This window comes from Oncorhynchus kisutch, linkage group LG1, assembly GCF_002021735.2.
Source record: "Oncorhynchus kisutch isolate 150728-3 linkage group LG1, Okis_V2, whole genome shotgun sequence".
NCBI classification, from domain to species: Eukaryota; Metazoa; Chordata; class Actinopteri; order Salmoniformes; family Salmonidae; genus Oncorhynchus; species Oncorhynchus kisutch.
The window spans coordinates 61,277,628-61,294,916 of record NC_034174.2 but is presented as its reverse complement, the minus strand read 5'-3'; the positions used below and the strand labels follow the sequence as shown (position 1 = coordinate 61,294,916).

General features: G+C 40.7%; 1 protein-coding gene across 4 annotated transcripts in view; it reads left to right on the top strand.

Annotated features, from left to right (window-relative positions):
- Nucleotides 1-17,289, top strand: part of LOC109889960 (striatin-like) — an 83,657-nt gene that overhangs the window by 50,646 nt on the left and 15,722 nt on the right. For all 4 annotated transcript variants that reach the window (XM_020481848.2, XM_020481858.2, XM_031828771.1 and 1 more), the window contains exons 4-6: nucleotides 1,427-1,508; nucleotides 14,356-14,526; nucleotides 14,842-14,977. In XM_020481848.2, coding sequence (XP_020337437.1) covers nucleotides 1,427-1,508; nucleotides 14,356-14,526; nucleotides 14,842-14,977 — 389 coding nt within the window. The remainder of the gene's footprint in view (nucleotides 1-1,426; nucleotides 1,509-14,355; nucleotides 14,527-14,841; nucleotides 14,978-17,289) is intronic.

The following is a 17,289-nucleotide window of genomic DNA, read 5'->3' as shown; positions in this document are numbered from 1 at the left end:
CAGCGATAGTTAGCTAGATGGAGAGGCAGACAGCTATTGACATTATGCATCGTTATATTTCACCACGGTAGCTCATCATTTGGAATATCACAATTTGCATGCGGACAATTCATATTGCAGAATGTAAATGTAGGCTATTGCAACGGTATATTAATAGGCTGTTAAATTAATTCACCAATGATGAATGCTGCAATCCCTTGCATCTGTTGTCTCGTCAACAACCACCGCAAACTTCTTCCCACGGATCTTCTGTAGAACGGCAGGGACAGGTGAATTTATAATTGTTACCCAGAAACAATTTGACAGAGGCTGCTCGCATTTTCAGGCAACGCTCCTCCCTTATTTGCAATTCTTCACAAGAAATGGCCGTAGCTTTCTTAGCTTTTCTAAGGGGATGTCGGACTCGGCCACAAAGTCCTGAATAAATTCTCGTCTTGAATCTGCTGATGCGCTTGCACTAGTAATGGCCATTTGAAGAGTCATGCTCTGGCTAACACGGAGCTTTTCCCTGTTCTTCACATGAGCTTTGGACCTTAAGTGGTGATGATACGTATTTTTACAGGTCTAATTTTTATTTTATTTTACCTTTATTTAACTAGGCAAGTCAGTTAAGAACAAATTCTTATTTTCAATGACTGCCTAGGAACAGTCAATAGTATGTTCACAGAATTTGCAAAACAGCTTGACTCATAATAGTCCTTTGGGTATTGCTCAGCTTCGTCGTTTTCTGGACGACTTTGACATGTTTCTCAAAATGACAGCCAAGTTGTAAGTTGTGAGGTAAGGGTCTCACTAATTATTTCCCTAGGCCTAATCGTCTGTAATTTTACAATTATGAAATCATATAGGTTACTACAATAATTAGGCCTACTTTGGATTTGTTTTAAGCAATTTCAGCCAAATTATGGAAAATTCTGCAATATTCCATATATACAGTTGATTCCATTTTTATTACCAAATTCCGCGATTCCATCCGTTTTCCACATCGCGGAAAACATAGGGCCCTATATTTGTATTTACGGATCGAATACAAGTTTGTTATTAAAGCGCATGAAGACCTTTCTGCCAAAAAATCCCATGTTTATGTTCAAATGGCTCTCCTGTGAAGTAGTGATGTGCGACATATGCCTAGTTTCCTGAAACGAGTCACATTTGTGCTTGTCAAATGTCACAATACTGACATGTTTTGTTCAGATGTACTTTATGCATTCTGATAGGTCAGGACACATGGTGCAATCCAGGTTAGACTATGTTTCAATTGGAATTTTGGAATGAAATTGAATGCAGCTCAAATACTGTATGTCAGTCCATGCTTCAAGACTGTGAGTGGAGCCTTAATAACACGGTGCATCTCTCTCGGTGTCTCTCTGTGTCTGTCTGTCTCTGTCTGTGTGTCTCATTCTTGTTTCCCCTCTCTCTCCATCAGATGAAGGGAATGAAAACGAGGTCCCGAGCCCCCCCAACAGTAGTCAGCTGGGTTGGAAACAGGGACGGCAGCTACTCAGACAGTGAGTGCAACACGCGCACCTTTTTTGTCTTAATTGTGCCCTATGGCTTTACACTTTTAACTTTGAGACCTGGTGGCCTTCTGATCAGCAGGTTTGCATGGTCGGGAGTTTCGGCTTAACCACGGTGACATCACCATGTGGAATATAGGCTAATAGACCAATAATAAAGAGCGTTCCAAACCTCTCTGCCAATAAAAGCCCGTTTTCAGTTTTCCCCTCCCCACTCAGACCACTCCCAGACAGTCCTAGCAAAGTTCTTGCTGGAAAAATAGTTTTTTGGCGAGTAGCTATTTTGGCCAAATTTAATGGAAATCCACTACATTAGTTACTTACACTGAACAAAAATATAAACCCAACTTGTAAGGTTTTGGTCCCATGTTTCATGAGCTGAAATAAAAGATCCCCTACATTTTTCCATACACAGAAAAAGCATACAAATGTATTTACATCCCTGTTAGTGACCATTTCTCCTTTGCCGAGATAATCAAATCAAATGTATTTATATAGCCCTTCGTACATCAGCTGATATCTCAAAAGTGCTGTACAGAAACCCAGCCTAAAACCCAAACAGCAAGCAATGCGGGTGTTGAAGCACGGTGGCTAGGAAAAACTCCCTAGAAAGGCCAAAACCTAGGAAGAAACCTAGAGAGGAACAAGGCTATGAGGGGTGGCCAGTCCTCTTCTGGATGTGCCGGGTGGGGATTGTTACAGAACATGGCCAAGATGTTCAAATGTTCATAAATGACCAGCATGGTCAAATAATAGGTCTGGGACAGGTAGCACGTCCGGTGAACAGGTCAGGATTCCATAGCCGCAGGCAGAACAGTTGAAACTGGAGCAGCAGCACGGCCAGGTGGACTGGGGACAGCAAGGAGTCATCATGCCAGGTAGTCCTGAGGCATGGTCCTACGGCTCAGGTCCTCCGAGAGAAAGAAAGAGAGAATTAGAGAGAGCATACTTAAATTCACACAGGACACCGGATAAGACAGGAGAAGTACTCCAGATATAACAAACTGACCCTAGCCCCCAGACACATAAACTACTGCAGCATAAATACTGGAGGCTGAGACAGGAGGGGTCAGGAGACACCGTGACCCCATCCGATGATACCCCTGGACAGGGCCAAACAGGAAGGATATAACCCCACCCACTTTGCCAAAGCACAGCCCCCACACCACTAGAGGGATAACTTCAACCACCAACTTACCATCCTGAGACAAGGCCGAGTATAGCCCACAAAGATCTCCACCACGGCACAACTGTGTTGTGCCCACAATCCATCCACCTGATCGGTGTGGCATATCAATAAGGCCACTTTAAAATGTGTAGTTTTGTCACATCACAATGCCTCAGATGTCTCAAGTTTTGAGGGAGCATGCAATTGTCCTGCTTGACTGCAGGACTGTCCACCAGAGCTGTTGCCAGATGATTGAATGTTAATTTCTATCCGTTGTTTTAAAGAATATGGCAGTACATCCAACCAGCCTCACAACTGCAGACCACATGTATGGCATCGTGTGGGTGAGCGGTTTGCTGATGTCAATGTTGTGAACAGAGTGCCCCATGGTGGCAGTGGGGTTATGTATGGGCAGGTATAAGCTACGGACAACCAACACAATTGCATTTTATCATTGGCAATTTGAACGCAGAGATACCGTGACGAGATCCTGAGTCCTATTGTCGTGCCAACATTCCACAGGCCACAATCAACAGCCTGATCAACTCTATGCGAAGGAGATGTCACACTGCATGAGGCAAATGGTGGTCACGTTGTTGCATGGTGCATTTGTTTTTGTTCAGTATAATTGTTACCCAGAAACAATTTGATATTGATATAGAAATGGTTGCATTGGGCCTTTTTTAAATGCAATCATTTATAGTCTATTTAGCAGTGTGTTTTTATGTCTGTGCAGCTGTGTGAAACTCTCCAGCATGTAATTTCTAGCTGGGAGATGTGTGTATCCTGCATCTGGGTTGTCACAACAACCACTGACTCAGTAGGGAAGGCCTCTGGGAGTGGTTTACTGTATGCCACCGGACTGTCTGTGTGTGCTTGTGTTTCTATTGACCATCTGTGTGTGTGTGTGTGTGTGTGTGTGTGTGTGTGTGTGTGTGTGTGTGTGTGTGTGTGTGTGTGTGTGTGTGTGTGTGTGTGTGTGTGGCTGTAGTCATAGGGCACCACCATCGGCTGCAAGTGTCTGTCTTAAGACAAAAAGCCATCAAAGGGAGAAAAATCTTCTGAATGGAGATTAAGAGCCTCGGTATGAATAGAATAAGGGAGTAATCCCACTGAGACTGGAGGGACGTGTGGATCGTTAGACACGCATGCACACACAGAGACCTATAGCGTAACACACACACAGTAAAATATGCGCACACACTTAGACACATGCTCACATGCTCACACCCACACATACATACACAAAGACTGACACACACACACACTCACATACTGTGTGTTACTCCTATCATGTGACTGCAAAGGGGTGTGAAAGCTGTTAAAGGTTTGTGCTTTGGTGCCCTCTGGGTGTCAAAAGTAGTCAGGACGTAGAATGAGCGAAAGGGGGATACAGAGAGAGTGTGCATGCTTGTGTGTGCGCGGGCCTGTGTGTGTGTGTGTGTGTGTGCGCGGGCCTGTGTGTGTGCGCGTGGGCTTCCGCACGGACTTCTGTGTGTCTGTGCGTGCTTGTGTCTATGCTTGCTTGCTTGCGAGTTTGTGTGCATGCACAAGTGTGCGTGGGCGTTGTCGTGGAAATTCAGTACTGAGAAATTTGGTCACTTCTTCAAACAATCATCTTTATTTAATATCGATGAATTATTGCAATAGGGAGGCTGGTCCACCCCCCCCCCCCCCCCCCCCCCAGTGTTGGACTGAGTAACCTAACCTTTACACAAATGCAGAGTTCTATATATAACTGACACTAACAATGCTCAGTCATGGTTGGTTCAACCCCCCTCATGCCAGACCAAGGAGCATCAGAAGCCACTCTGGGTTCATCCAAAAACCCTCAAAATGACTGGTAATTCCCCCATTTTGACACATGACTCACTATAGTGACTGTGTAAAAACAACAACACTGCAAATCAAATTGGAATTACTCCCCTTAATAACAAAAAAATAAACATTTGTACCTATAACTTTATAGTACAAATAGACTAGAGACAGGTCTATCCTTCTCGTGGTCCTATTAGTTATAAAACTTATCCGTTATTATCAGTATTCAAATCAGTATTAAATATGACCTTTAAATCATCATCCAATCATCTCTCGGCTTTCCAGTGAGGGCGATCAAACCACACTAGAAAGTCAGGACAGAGGTCATTCAAACCCTTCAAAGAAGTGTTTCTGTCTTAGATTAATTATGTAAAAACAGTCAAAACATTTCATACTTTTCTATTTCCAGGTTCACAGTAAGTTTCTTCAAAACATTTTTTAATTATCAGAATAATTCACATGTTCAATTAAAACTAAAAAAATAACAACTTTAGAAAATTCTGTGTATGTGCATGTCCCTTTAAGATACCCAAATAAAATAGAAATATAGTAGTTTTTAAAATGACAAACAAATATTCATAGCAAGTGTGTTGTGTGTGGGTCCCTGCAAACCCTATGGTAAAAACAGGCCAGGCCCTATTTAATTTAACTCCTCTTTACCACCGAATGTGGATACCTTTATATCTATAAAACTGCTGAATTTCACTCACCCCTCTCCCAAGACATTTCAAAGTGAGAGAGAAATGTTTACCTCTTTCTCCTGGAAGCGAAAGTGTCTTTCTTTAGCATTCACTATACTAATATCATAATCAGCAACCCAAATGTTTTAACTACAAACGAAACATAATGATAAGTCCATTGTACTCCCTCAAATCATTAATCATTTGTTTTAACCTCTCTAGGGTATGTGGGATGCTCATCTGGCCAACATCCAGTGAGATTGCAGAGTGCCAAATTCAAATATAGAAATATTCATTTATAAAAATTCAGAAAACAAAACGTATTTTACATAGGTTTAACTTCTTGCGTCGAGCAATCCCGTATCCGGGAGCGTAATCATAGCCTCAAGCTCATTACCATAACGCAACGTTAACTATTCATGAAAATCGCAAATTAAATGAAAGAAATATATTCGCTCACAAGCTTAGCCTTTTGTTAACAACACTGTCATCTCAGATTTTCAAAATATGCTTTTCAACCATAGCTACACAAGCATTTGTGTAAGAGTATTGATAGCTAGCATAGCATTAAGCCTAGCATTCAGCAGGCAACATTTTCACAAAAACAAGAAAAGCATTCAAATAAAATAATTTACCTTTGAAGAACTTTGGATGTTTTCAATGAGGAGACTCTCAGTTAGATAGCAAATGTTCAGTTTTTCCAAAAATATTATTTGTGTAGGAGAAATCGCTCTGTTTTGTTCATCACGTTTGGCTTTTGAAATTTCATCTTGGTTTCGCCTGTAGCATGAGTTCTGTGGCACTCACAGATAATATCTTTGCGGTTTTGGAAACGTCAGATTGTTTTCTTTCCAAAGCTGTCAATTATATGCATATTCGAGCATCTTTTCGTGACAAAATATCTTGTTTAAAACGGGAACGATTTTTATCCAAAAATTAAAAGAGTGCCCCCTATATCGAAGAAATTAAAGATTAACTTCTTGTGAATCCAACCACGGTGTCGGATTTTTAAAATGCTTTACGGCGAAAGCATACCTTACGATTATTTGAGAACATAGCCCAGTTGACAAATTATTACAAACAGTAACCAGCCAAGCAGAAGTTAATACCTTACCTTGATGGTCTTCATATGGTGGCACTCAGACATTAATTTACTCAATAAATGTTCCTTTTGTTCGATAAAGTCTCTTTATATCCAAAAACCTCTGTTTTGTTTGCGTGTTTTCTTCAGTAATCCACAGGCTCAAATGCAGTCAAAACAGGCAGAAGAAAATCCTAATTGTATCCGTAAAGTTCATAGAAACATGTCAAACGATGTTTATATTCAATCCTCAGGTTGTTTTTTAGCCTAAATGATCTATAATATTTCAACTGGACAATAACGTCGTCAATATAAAAGCTAAACAAGAAATGCACTCTCTTGGGATTGCGCATGAAAAAGCTCTGTGACACGTCAGGGTCCACTCATTCAGACTGGTCTTACTCCCTCATTTATAAGAATACAAGCCTGAAACAATTTCTAAAGACTGTTGACATCTAGTGGAAGGCATAGGAACTGCAGTCCTAAGTCAATGGATACTGTAATAGCATTGAATAGAAAACTACACACACAAAAAAAAATACTTCCTGAATGGATTATTCTCAGGTTTTCGCCTGCCAAAACAGTTCTGTTATGCTCACAGACACTATTTTAACAGTTTTGGACAACTTTAGAGTGTTTTCTATCCAAATCTACCAGTTATATGCATATCTTATCTTCTGGGCCCGAGTAGCAGGCTGTTTAATTTGGGCATGCTTTTCATCCAAAATTCCGAATGCTGCCCCCTACCCTAGAGAGGTTAATGTACCCCAATGTTTATGTGCGCTTAATTTAGCATGCAATGTATCTCGCCACCGAGTCTGACAATTCACTCCCATATCGTATTATTTGACTGGTCTCTCCATTCATAACCATGTAAGCTTATCCTGGTGTCGTTACTAGACCAATGTCCAACAACATATGTAACAGCTGTTTCGCCATAGATTGTTCCTGTTACCACTCTAAATATAATAATTATTTCTGTTGCAAATGTAGTGTGGTGGTTCATTTCTTTACTATCAAATGAGGAGACAAACTTATCACACAAGTCAGAGTTATACTTAATATTTAAACTAAATATTTAATCACAATTAATAAGGGAGCAGGTCAATACAACGCACACACATAAAGTGAATCGTTTGAGTGCTCTACGATAATGATGGCTGGTCATGGCTGGTCGACGATTCACGCTCAGATGATTCGTTGAGAGCCCCGAGACAAAAGTACAAAGGTCTTTTATAGCCAAGATACACCCCTTTCAACCTACAAGACGAACAACCGATATATAGAATGTGTCACAAGGTTAAGATCTGTATGAAAGATACCTATAATACATAGCAGACAGTATCTGCTGTGTCAACAGTTTTCATTGTGTAGAGACCAGTGTCTGGCCCTCCGACTCCAAACTGGAACCATCTCTCCCTGATACAGTATAGAACAGAAACATTAACTCACGCTCTGGAATGCTCTTTAGGTTTTATCACCCAAAAGACATCTTAAATCTCCTGTCAGTATTATCTCCCAGAGGGCCATCCTCAGTAGAACACACACAATATATAGAATACTCTATTCTGTTGCATAAAACAACCATTTCATGCAATAAAAGTATTATAACATAATCTTGCATTTTTTCCACCATTGTAGTCAATATCTCAGAGTAAGGAATCAATCATATTTGATCACAGGCATCTAATAAAAAGTTGTCTGAGACGTGGTCCCCACGTCTCCCTTAATTAACATACATACTGTATTGGACTTCCATCTGTCCTGGAAGCAAGAATCCAATTCAAGACACATCCGATAATACCGTGTTCCATTAAGTGGAATCGACCAGTCTAAAATAAACAATCCCAGAGCCCCTTTCCGGTAATCCTATCAATTTAACCTGTTGCATTAATTTAGTATAATAAAAAACTGTTTAACAAATGTAGAACCTTCAAAAAGTTGGTGCTGTCTTATCAGCTTAATATTCAATACTTATTTCAATCTACTTTAATTACTTTCCATGTAATGGAAACAGATGATCATTATAGAATACATTAACTTCCTGCTCGAATTCACTGGTGTCACCAAAACTACAAAACCAAGAAACAATAATCAGAAATGGTCAAAGAATGTTACTCATACCTCTACTTCAAATGTGCCACTGCCTGCTCACTTTCAACCACAGCTAATTTGTTTTATGATCTCAAGACTCAATCCCTCTACTCCTCATTTAACCTTGTACCTTTTTATTACTACATTTCGCCTCATTAGAGTGCTATAAAAAACCCACTAATAACCTACAGTGGCTTGCGAAAGTATTCACCCTCCAACCCCCTTGGCATTTTTTCTTATTTTGTTGCCTAACAACCTGGAATTAAAATGGATATTTGGGGGGGTTGTATGATTTGATTTACACAACATGCCTACCACTTTGAAGATGCAAAATATATTTTATTGTGAAACAAACAAGAAATAAGACATAAAAACTGAACTTGTGTGTGCATAACTATTCACCCCACCCAAAGTCAATACTTTGTAGAGCCACATTTTGCAGCAATTACAGCTGGAAGTCTCTTGGGGTATGTCTCTCTAATCTTGGCACATCTAGCCACTGGGATTTCTTCAAGGCAAAACTGCTTCAGCTCCTTCAAGTTGGATGGGTTCCGCTGGTGTACAACAATAATTTAATTCATACCACAGATTCTCAATTTGATTAAGGTCTGTTCTTTGACTATTCCAAGACATTTAAATGTTTCCCCATAAACCACTTGAGTGTTGCTTTTTAGCAGTATGCTTGGGGTCATTGTCCTGGTGGAAGGTGAACCTCTGCCCCAGTCTCAAATCTCTGGAAGACTGAAACAGGTTTCCTTCAAGAATTTCCCTGTATTTGGTGCCATCCAATCATTCCTTCAATTCTGATTCAATTCTGTTGATGAAAAACATGGATAGTATTCTCGGGGTGATGAGAGGTGTTGGGTTTGTGCCAGACATAGTATTTTCCTTGATGGCCAAATAGCTCAATTTTAGTCTCATCTGACCAGAGTACCTTCTTCCATATGTTTGGGGAGTCTCCCACATGCCTTTTGGTGAACACCAAATGTGTTTGCTTATTTTTTTAAATTTTAAGCAAAGGCTTTTTTCTGGCCACTCTTCCGTAAAGCCCAGCACTGTGGAGTGTACGGCTTAAAGTTGTCCTATGGATAGATACTCCAATCTCCGCTGTGGAGCTTTGCAGCTCCTTCAGGGTTATCTTTGGTCTCTTTGTTGCCTCTCTGATTAATGCGTGATCCTTGAGTTTTGGTGGGTGGCCTTCTCTTGGCAGGTTTGTTGTGGTGCCTTTTCATCTTTTAATAATGGATTTAATGGTGCTCCATAGGATGTTCAAAGTTTCAGATATTTTTTTATAACCCAACCCTGATCTGTCCTTCTCCACAGCTTTGTCGCTGACCTGTTTGGGGAGCTCCTCCTTCCTCCTTATCAATATTACTAAACAAAATTAATACCAACCTCTGCTTCACACTCATTAAACATCTGTTATTTTAAGATTAACTTGTAATGTCCAAATGTAAACATACATCAGCCAATTCTTAAGGAAAAACACAAAGGTGGGCACAATACTATAGCCTCTTACCACCCAAAACTTTGATCCATTGCTGTTGTAGCCTTGTTTTATCAATTTCCCGGACCCTTATGGGGATAATGCTCCACACGTATCCTCAACGGTTCCTAGACTTCCAGAAATTATAGATTTGCAGCTATTTTCTAAAATAACATCTAGCACTTAATAATACCACCCCCTGATATTCTATGATGGGCAGTGTCGAACGGACCCCAAGATAACGCTACATATCTTATTATCTTAATGTAAGATTAACACTTATTTCTGCCCTCACACACTCTAATTCACATTCACACAGTGCTGTTCCCAAAACATACTTCTCTCACACACACTCTTATCACATTCACAGAAAACACAACCAAAAAAACGCAGAGGGGAATGAGACAGACGAGGAAAACGATCAAAACACGCACCATAACACCTAAAAAATAGTAAAAAACACAACACGTTATAATTAGACTTCGCCAGGGCCAGTGTCCTTTCAGGTGTCACTGGGCGCAGGTCCCTCGTCTAATAGAACTCCGCCAGCACTAGTGCCCACGCAGGGTGTCACCAGGCTCTGGTCCCTCGTTCCCACAAACCTCACCAGTCCTACTGTGATAATTTCAGTACTACGGGCTGGACTTTTGGTTGCCCTCAACTGGCTATTTAACAACCATTCCCAAGGATACCTCACTTAAGAACATTCTTATCAACGCAACTCAGTCCTGCTAGTTACCTAAGCTGTGGCCCTCGTAAGGAAGAACTCGCTCTGAGCGTACCCTCAACAGGGGCTTTTATTTTTTTTTATTCTTCATAATGTCAATTGATACATTGTCCAAGCCTACCGCTCTCCGAACTCTGGTATCCACCCATGCCCACTACCTTTCAGATAATAGGAGGGTACAGCTGCTCAATAATGAGTGTGGTTTTTCCCTGAGATCCCAATTTCTGATCCCCTGTGCACAGTTTACCCAGATCTTCAGGAGCAGTTGAAGTTGCAGAGATCCCATCCTCATCGCTAAAAATGGTGTGGAAATTCAGTACTGAGAGAGACAGTTTTCTACTGTGTTATTGACTTGTTAATTGTTTACTCCATGTGTAACTCTTTGTTGTATGCTCACACTGCTATGCTTTATCTTGGCCAGGTCGCAGTTGCAAATGAGAACTTGTTCTCAACTAGCCTACCTGGTTAAATAAAGGTGAAATAAAATAAAAAAATAAAACTTGGTCATTTCTTCAAACAATCATCTTTATTTAGTATCGATTAATTATTGCAATAATGAGGCTGGTCGACACCCTCCACTCTTAAGTCTTGGACCGAGTAACCTAACCTTTACACAAATGCAGAGTTCTATATATAGCTGACACTAACCATGCTCAGTTAGGGTTGGAGCATCAGAAGCCACTCTGGGGTCATCCTGTTGTTATCTCCACATGGGTTGTTGTCTTATCCCCAATCTGGCTTAGTTTCCCAGATGCAAGGATTATTTTGAGACCATGAGGGAGTGTTCTACTTCTAAGCTATCTCTAGTAAAACACATTGTCTCTGTAATGCAGTCTTTGACTCATTTGTCAGCTCAAGCCATTTCCAGTGACCATACGCCCAGATTATCTGCAGGGAACTAGAGTGGAAACCAGCTCTTTACAGAAACACAGAATTAAACAGAACAGAAATGTCATTTGTTAAGTATTAATTGCTAACTATTAATATCAAACAAACCAGGTAATTATGTAATGTTTCTGTCACAGTGCGGATGCATGTGTGTGTGTGTGTGTGTGTGCGTGCATGCATAGGAGTGAGACATATAGAGAAAAAGGATTAAACAGACAATACTGTGATGGAGCAATGAGAGAAGTGTGTGTGTCTTTGCTCATCCATTGCAGAATCATCCACTTGTATTATCCCAGCCATCCACACACAGTACAATCTATGGAAGTACAGACTAGGGTTATCACTGCAACTCCTAACACATTGACTAAACACACACACAATCCTCTCTCTCGCTCTCTCTGCTATGCCTTTTCATGATTCACACAACTCGTAGAGCACACCAACAGCAGCAGCACACATGGCGTGGCCACATCTCGGTTCCACAGAGTGGTCATTGATTTCACATGTCGGAGCACTGTTACACACAGACACTCACATACAGCACAGCAGATAGTCCACGCAGCCCCCAACCCTAATCTCATCTCGCCAGCCCACGCTATGTAACAGGGTTCTTCTTGTCGATATTACTCCGGTCTCACTGACATGGGCTGCAGAACAAACCGTGTACAGTCGTGGCCAGAAGTTTTGAGAATGACACAAATATTAATTTCCACAAAGTTTGCTGCTAGATATTTTTGTCAGATGTTACTATGGAATACTGAAGTATAATTACAAGCATTTCATAAGTGTCAAATGCTTTTTTATTGACAATTACATGAAGTTGATGCAAAGAGTCAATATTTGCAGTATTGACCCTTCTTTTTCAAGACCTCTGCAATCTGCTCTGGCATGCTGTCAATTAACGTCTGGACCACATCCTGACTGTTTGCAGCCCATTCTTGCATAATCAATGCTTAGAGTTTGTCAGAATTTGTGGGGTTTTGTTTGTCCACCCTCCTCTTGAGGCTTAACCACAAGTTCTCAAGGTCTGGGGAATTTCCTGGCCATGGACCCAAAATATCGATGTTTTGTTCCCCTTTTGCCTTATGGCAGGGTGCTCCATCATGCTGGAAAAGGCATTGTTCGTCACCAAACTGTTCCTGGATGGCAACCAAGCCCTCAAATGGGATAAGAGAGAGGATGTGTGTGTGTATATATCTTTGTGTGTATGTTGTATCTGTCTGCTTGTGTGTGTTGCAAACAGTGACATGAGCGACAGCTACAGGCAGGCACTGAACCACTCAAGGGACAGGGTCCCTCACTCCCCCCATCAGAACCATGAACTCACTGAACCTTACCTGACAGAGAGAAGAGAGAAAGAATAGGGGGGGAAATAGAGAAGAGCGATGGGAAGAGGGCAGAGCAGAGAATCATGGAGTGCAGCTAGTCTAAAGACAGTTAAAATAATAAAATAGATTAAGTAAAGTTCAGACACTTGATCAGAGTCCAGCATTTATTGTTACACGTATTCTTGACTTCTGTCACTAAAATATTTGACGTTTTCTCAACAATTGAACTTAAACTTGTTTTAATATTAAATACGAGGTATTGGCTAATTTGCGTTCCTCTGTGCATGTTATGAGCAGTTTTGCACATAGCTCCAATACCTACAGCATTTAAGGCCTTATGTTAGCAAGAATATGTGCTTATTGCCAAAATAGATCAAGCAATAAATCTGGGCACTAAATTGTATTATCCTTGGATGACGTGCTTGGATGAAGGAATGTGAATGCAGCGTCTCATTGAGAGGAAGTGTGTGTGTTGTGTGTGTGTATTGTCTCTGGTGTGTGTCTGTAACGAAGCACAGTGTCTGAGACAGAGATGGTGTTAGCCCATGAATGGAGGATTGTGTCGGGGCATTCAGGGCTCCTGCAACTGAAGAGGCTGGTACAGCAAGAGACGGAGAGGAACTTTTTTTCTCCCCCCCCCTTCCCTCGTTCTGTTAAAACTTGCACAAGACGCTGTTTTATCAAAACCTCCGACCTTGGAGCATCAGCATCAACACTTAAGCGCGTCTTGAAGGAATCAGGGTAGAAGGGTGTCATCTTCATTTTGGTTTTACCTACCAAGTGAGGTATGTTGTGATTTTGGAGAGCTTTAATGACATTTTGCATTTGATCTTATTAAGTTGTTGTTTGTAAGTTGGCTTAAGATTCTATTCATGTGTGGTTTTAATTGGTTCCATTATCCAATACTGTTTCATTCCCTTTTTGTGCAGTGACTGAAAATGGATTTTTTCTTTCCTGCTCAGAGGGGAATAGTTTTTCAGTCAATTGCTTTCTTTGGACACTATGGTATATAAAGGAACATGTTTGTTTTCTTCAGAAATTGTATCCAATAAAGTAGGCCATATTGATTAGTTCTAGCTTGTTTGCCTTTAACAGAACTTTTTGTCTTTTGTCTTTGTTGTCTAATCCAGTACATCTTGCTCCTGAAATGGTCAAGGTCCTGCTCTATTCCGTCTGACTAACACACCAGGAACTCCACTTTAAATACAGTTAACTCCAAATAACTCTACTTAAATGTTAATGAAAATAGTTTTAGAAACACTTTCAAGTGTAATTTTATCCCTTTAATCTTGACTCTCATCGTCTGTTTTGAAACCTAATTCACAGTGATTAGCGTGACACACCATATATCATAAGCAGTTGTAAAAATATGACTAATATATAATATAGTCATGTCGCTTCTGCAATGTTATGTGAAAACTAGAGTAGATGGAAGTTGCACTTAGGATTTAGAGCTGGTCCTAGATCAGTGCTTAAAGACAGTTATCCCTCTACGCACAAAATCTCCAAATTATTAGCCAATCTCTCCCGTAACATTCAGTCGGGCCTTACTTTCTCCACTCCACCAGGTACCTTCAGGAGGTGGGCTACACGGACACCATCTTGGATGTGAAGTCCCAGAGGGTCAGAGCACTGCTGGGCCTGGCTGGAGACTCCGGAGAGAGGCCGTCGGACAGGAAACCGGAACCCATGGTGAACGGCACTGAGCCATCTTTGCTGAAGGACAGCGGCATGATCAGGTGAGCAACTGCTAATGACTATTGCTGTTGTTATTGCTAAATGCTGTTGTTGTAGTTGGCCTAAATGTATTTCTATCACTAATGCTAATGCTATTGTTATATCTATTGCTAATGCTGTTGTTGTAGCTATTACTGATGTAGCTAATACTATTGTTGTAGCTAATGCTATTGACGTAGCCATTGCTAATGCTATCACTAATGGATAACTAGCATTCTTCAAGGAAATCCAGTAAGAAACTGCAAGTGTAGAAGTCCTGCATTGTTTTTGTGTTCTCACTAACATCTGTCTCACTTTCTCTCTGTTCTCTCCATCAGTAAACCTGACATGTCAGACTCGGCCACAGTCCTTGAGGCCTTCAAGTTCATAGAAAGCGCCGCCGCCGAGTTTAGCGACGAGGAGGACGATGAAGACAGCGAAGGGAGGGACAAGACCATTATGAACTTGGCCACTGTAAGCAAGGACACACAAACACTCTTATACATATGCACACACACACACACACACACATTCATGATGTGACTTGGGCTTCTTCGTGGGGCAATTCTAATTAGCCATTAGCGATATCATTAGCAATGGCTACAACAATCGAGTAACAGCTGGAACCCTATTGAATTAGCGACAGGCAGCAATAACAGTCAAGGAGAACCAGTAGCAGTCACAAGCCATGTTGGCTCATTCCTTGTATTTCATTCTAGAGTGGTGATGAAATTAAGTGATACAATTTCACTTATGTTGCGAAATACATTTTACCAAGACAAATATGATTAATGTTCTGAATCATTCAGTGGGTCTTCCTCTAACATATTAACATTCTATTCAAAAAGTTTGTATTCGTATCCGAATACATCCGATAATAAGCACCAATCAGTGTTGACATAGTGGTGCAGGTTTCTCTTAACTTTTGAGGATTTTACATTTTGTGGTCGTCATTTCCTAAGTTCTTTCTGTGGGTTACAAAAAGCAAAGTTACCATGACAGGAGCTGAATTAAATGTAAAAGGCTTTTAAAAGAAAAGGCTTGGTATAAGCTCCATTGACATTTCAGAGAAGCTAGTTTTTGTGAGAAATCTTTAAACAGGAACAGGAATTTTAAATGAATACGAAAGCGTATATTACAATATGAAAATACTACATGTCATGTCTCAAAATCGATATACATCTTACCTACAGTTTAAATACACTTAGGTTGGAGTCATTAACACTAGATTTTCAACCACACAACACATTTCTTGTTAACAAACTATAATTTTGGTAAGTCGGTTAGAACATCTACTTTGTGCATGACACAAGTCATTTTTCATGGCTTTAGATGCTTCTGATAGGCTAATTTACATAATTTGAGTCAACTGGAGGTACCTGTGGATGTATTTCAAGGCCTACCTTCAAACTCAGTGCATCTTTGCTTGACATCATGGGAAAATCAAAAGAAATCAGCTAAGACCTCTGGAAAAAAAATTGTAGACCTCCACAAGTCTAGTTTATCCTTGCGAGCAATTTCCAAATGCCTGAAGGTACCATGTTCATCTGCACAAACAATAGTATGCAAGTATAAACACCATGGGACCACGCAGCCGTCACACCGCTCAGGAAGGAGATGCTTTCTGTCTCCTGGAGATGAACATACTTTGGTGCGAAAAGTGCAAATCAATCCCAGAACAACAGCAAAGGATCTTGTGAAGATGCTGGTGGAAACGGGTACAAAAGTATCTATATCCACAGTAAAACAAGTCTTCTATCGCCATAACCTGAAAGGCTGCCCAGCAAGGAAGAAGCCACTGCTCCAAAACAGCCATAAAAAAGCCAGACTACGGTTTGCAACTGCACATGGGGACATTTTGTAGAAATGTCCTCTGGTCTGATGAAACAAAAATAGAACTGTTTGGTCATAATGACCATCATTATGTTTGGAGAAAAAGGGGGATGCTTGCAAGCTGAAGAACAACATCCCAACCGTGAAGCACGGTTGTGGTAGCATCATGTTGTGGGGGTGCTTTGCTGCAGGTGGGACTGGTGCACTTCACAAAATGGATGGCATCATGAGGCTGGAAAATTATGTGGATATATTGAAGTAACATCTTAAGACATGAGTCAGGAAGTTAAAGCTTGGTCGCAAATGGGTCTTCCAAATGGACAAGCATACTTCCAAAATTGTGGCAAAATGGCAACAAAAGGACAAAAAAGTCAAGGTATTGGAGTGGCCATCACAAAGCCCTGACCTCAATCCCATAGAAAATGTGTGGGCAGATCTGAAAAAGCGTGTGCGAGCAAGGAGGCATACAAACCTGACTCAGTTACACCAGCTCTGTCAGGAGGAATGGGCCAAAATTCACCCAATTTATTGTGGGAAGTTTGTGGAAGGATACCCAAAACATTTGACCCAAGTTAAACAATTTAAAGGCAATGCTAACAAATACTAATTGAGTGTATGTAAACTTCAGACTCACTGGGAATGTGATGAAAGAAATAAAAGCTGAAATAAATCATTATCTCTACTATTATTCTGACATTTCACATTCTTAAAATAAAGTGGTGATCCTAACTGACCTAAGTCAGGGAATTTTTACTAGGATTTAATGTCAGGAATTGTGAAACAGTGTTTACATGTATTTGGCTAAGGTGTATGTAAACTTCCGACTTCAACTGTATATATTGTTTTTTTGTCCTGCGGATTGAAGAAATATGATGACAAGTTCAACGGGAAAGTGAGCTTGTTAGGTAGCCTGTAGCCTTAATTCTTGCTCAGAATCCAGCCTAGTTTATGCA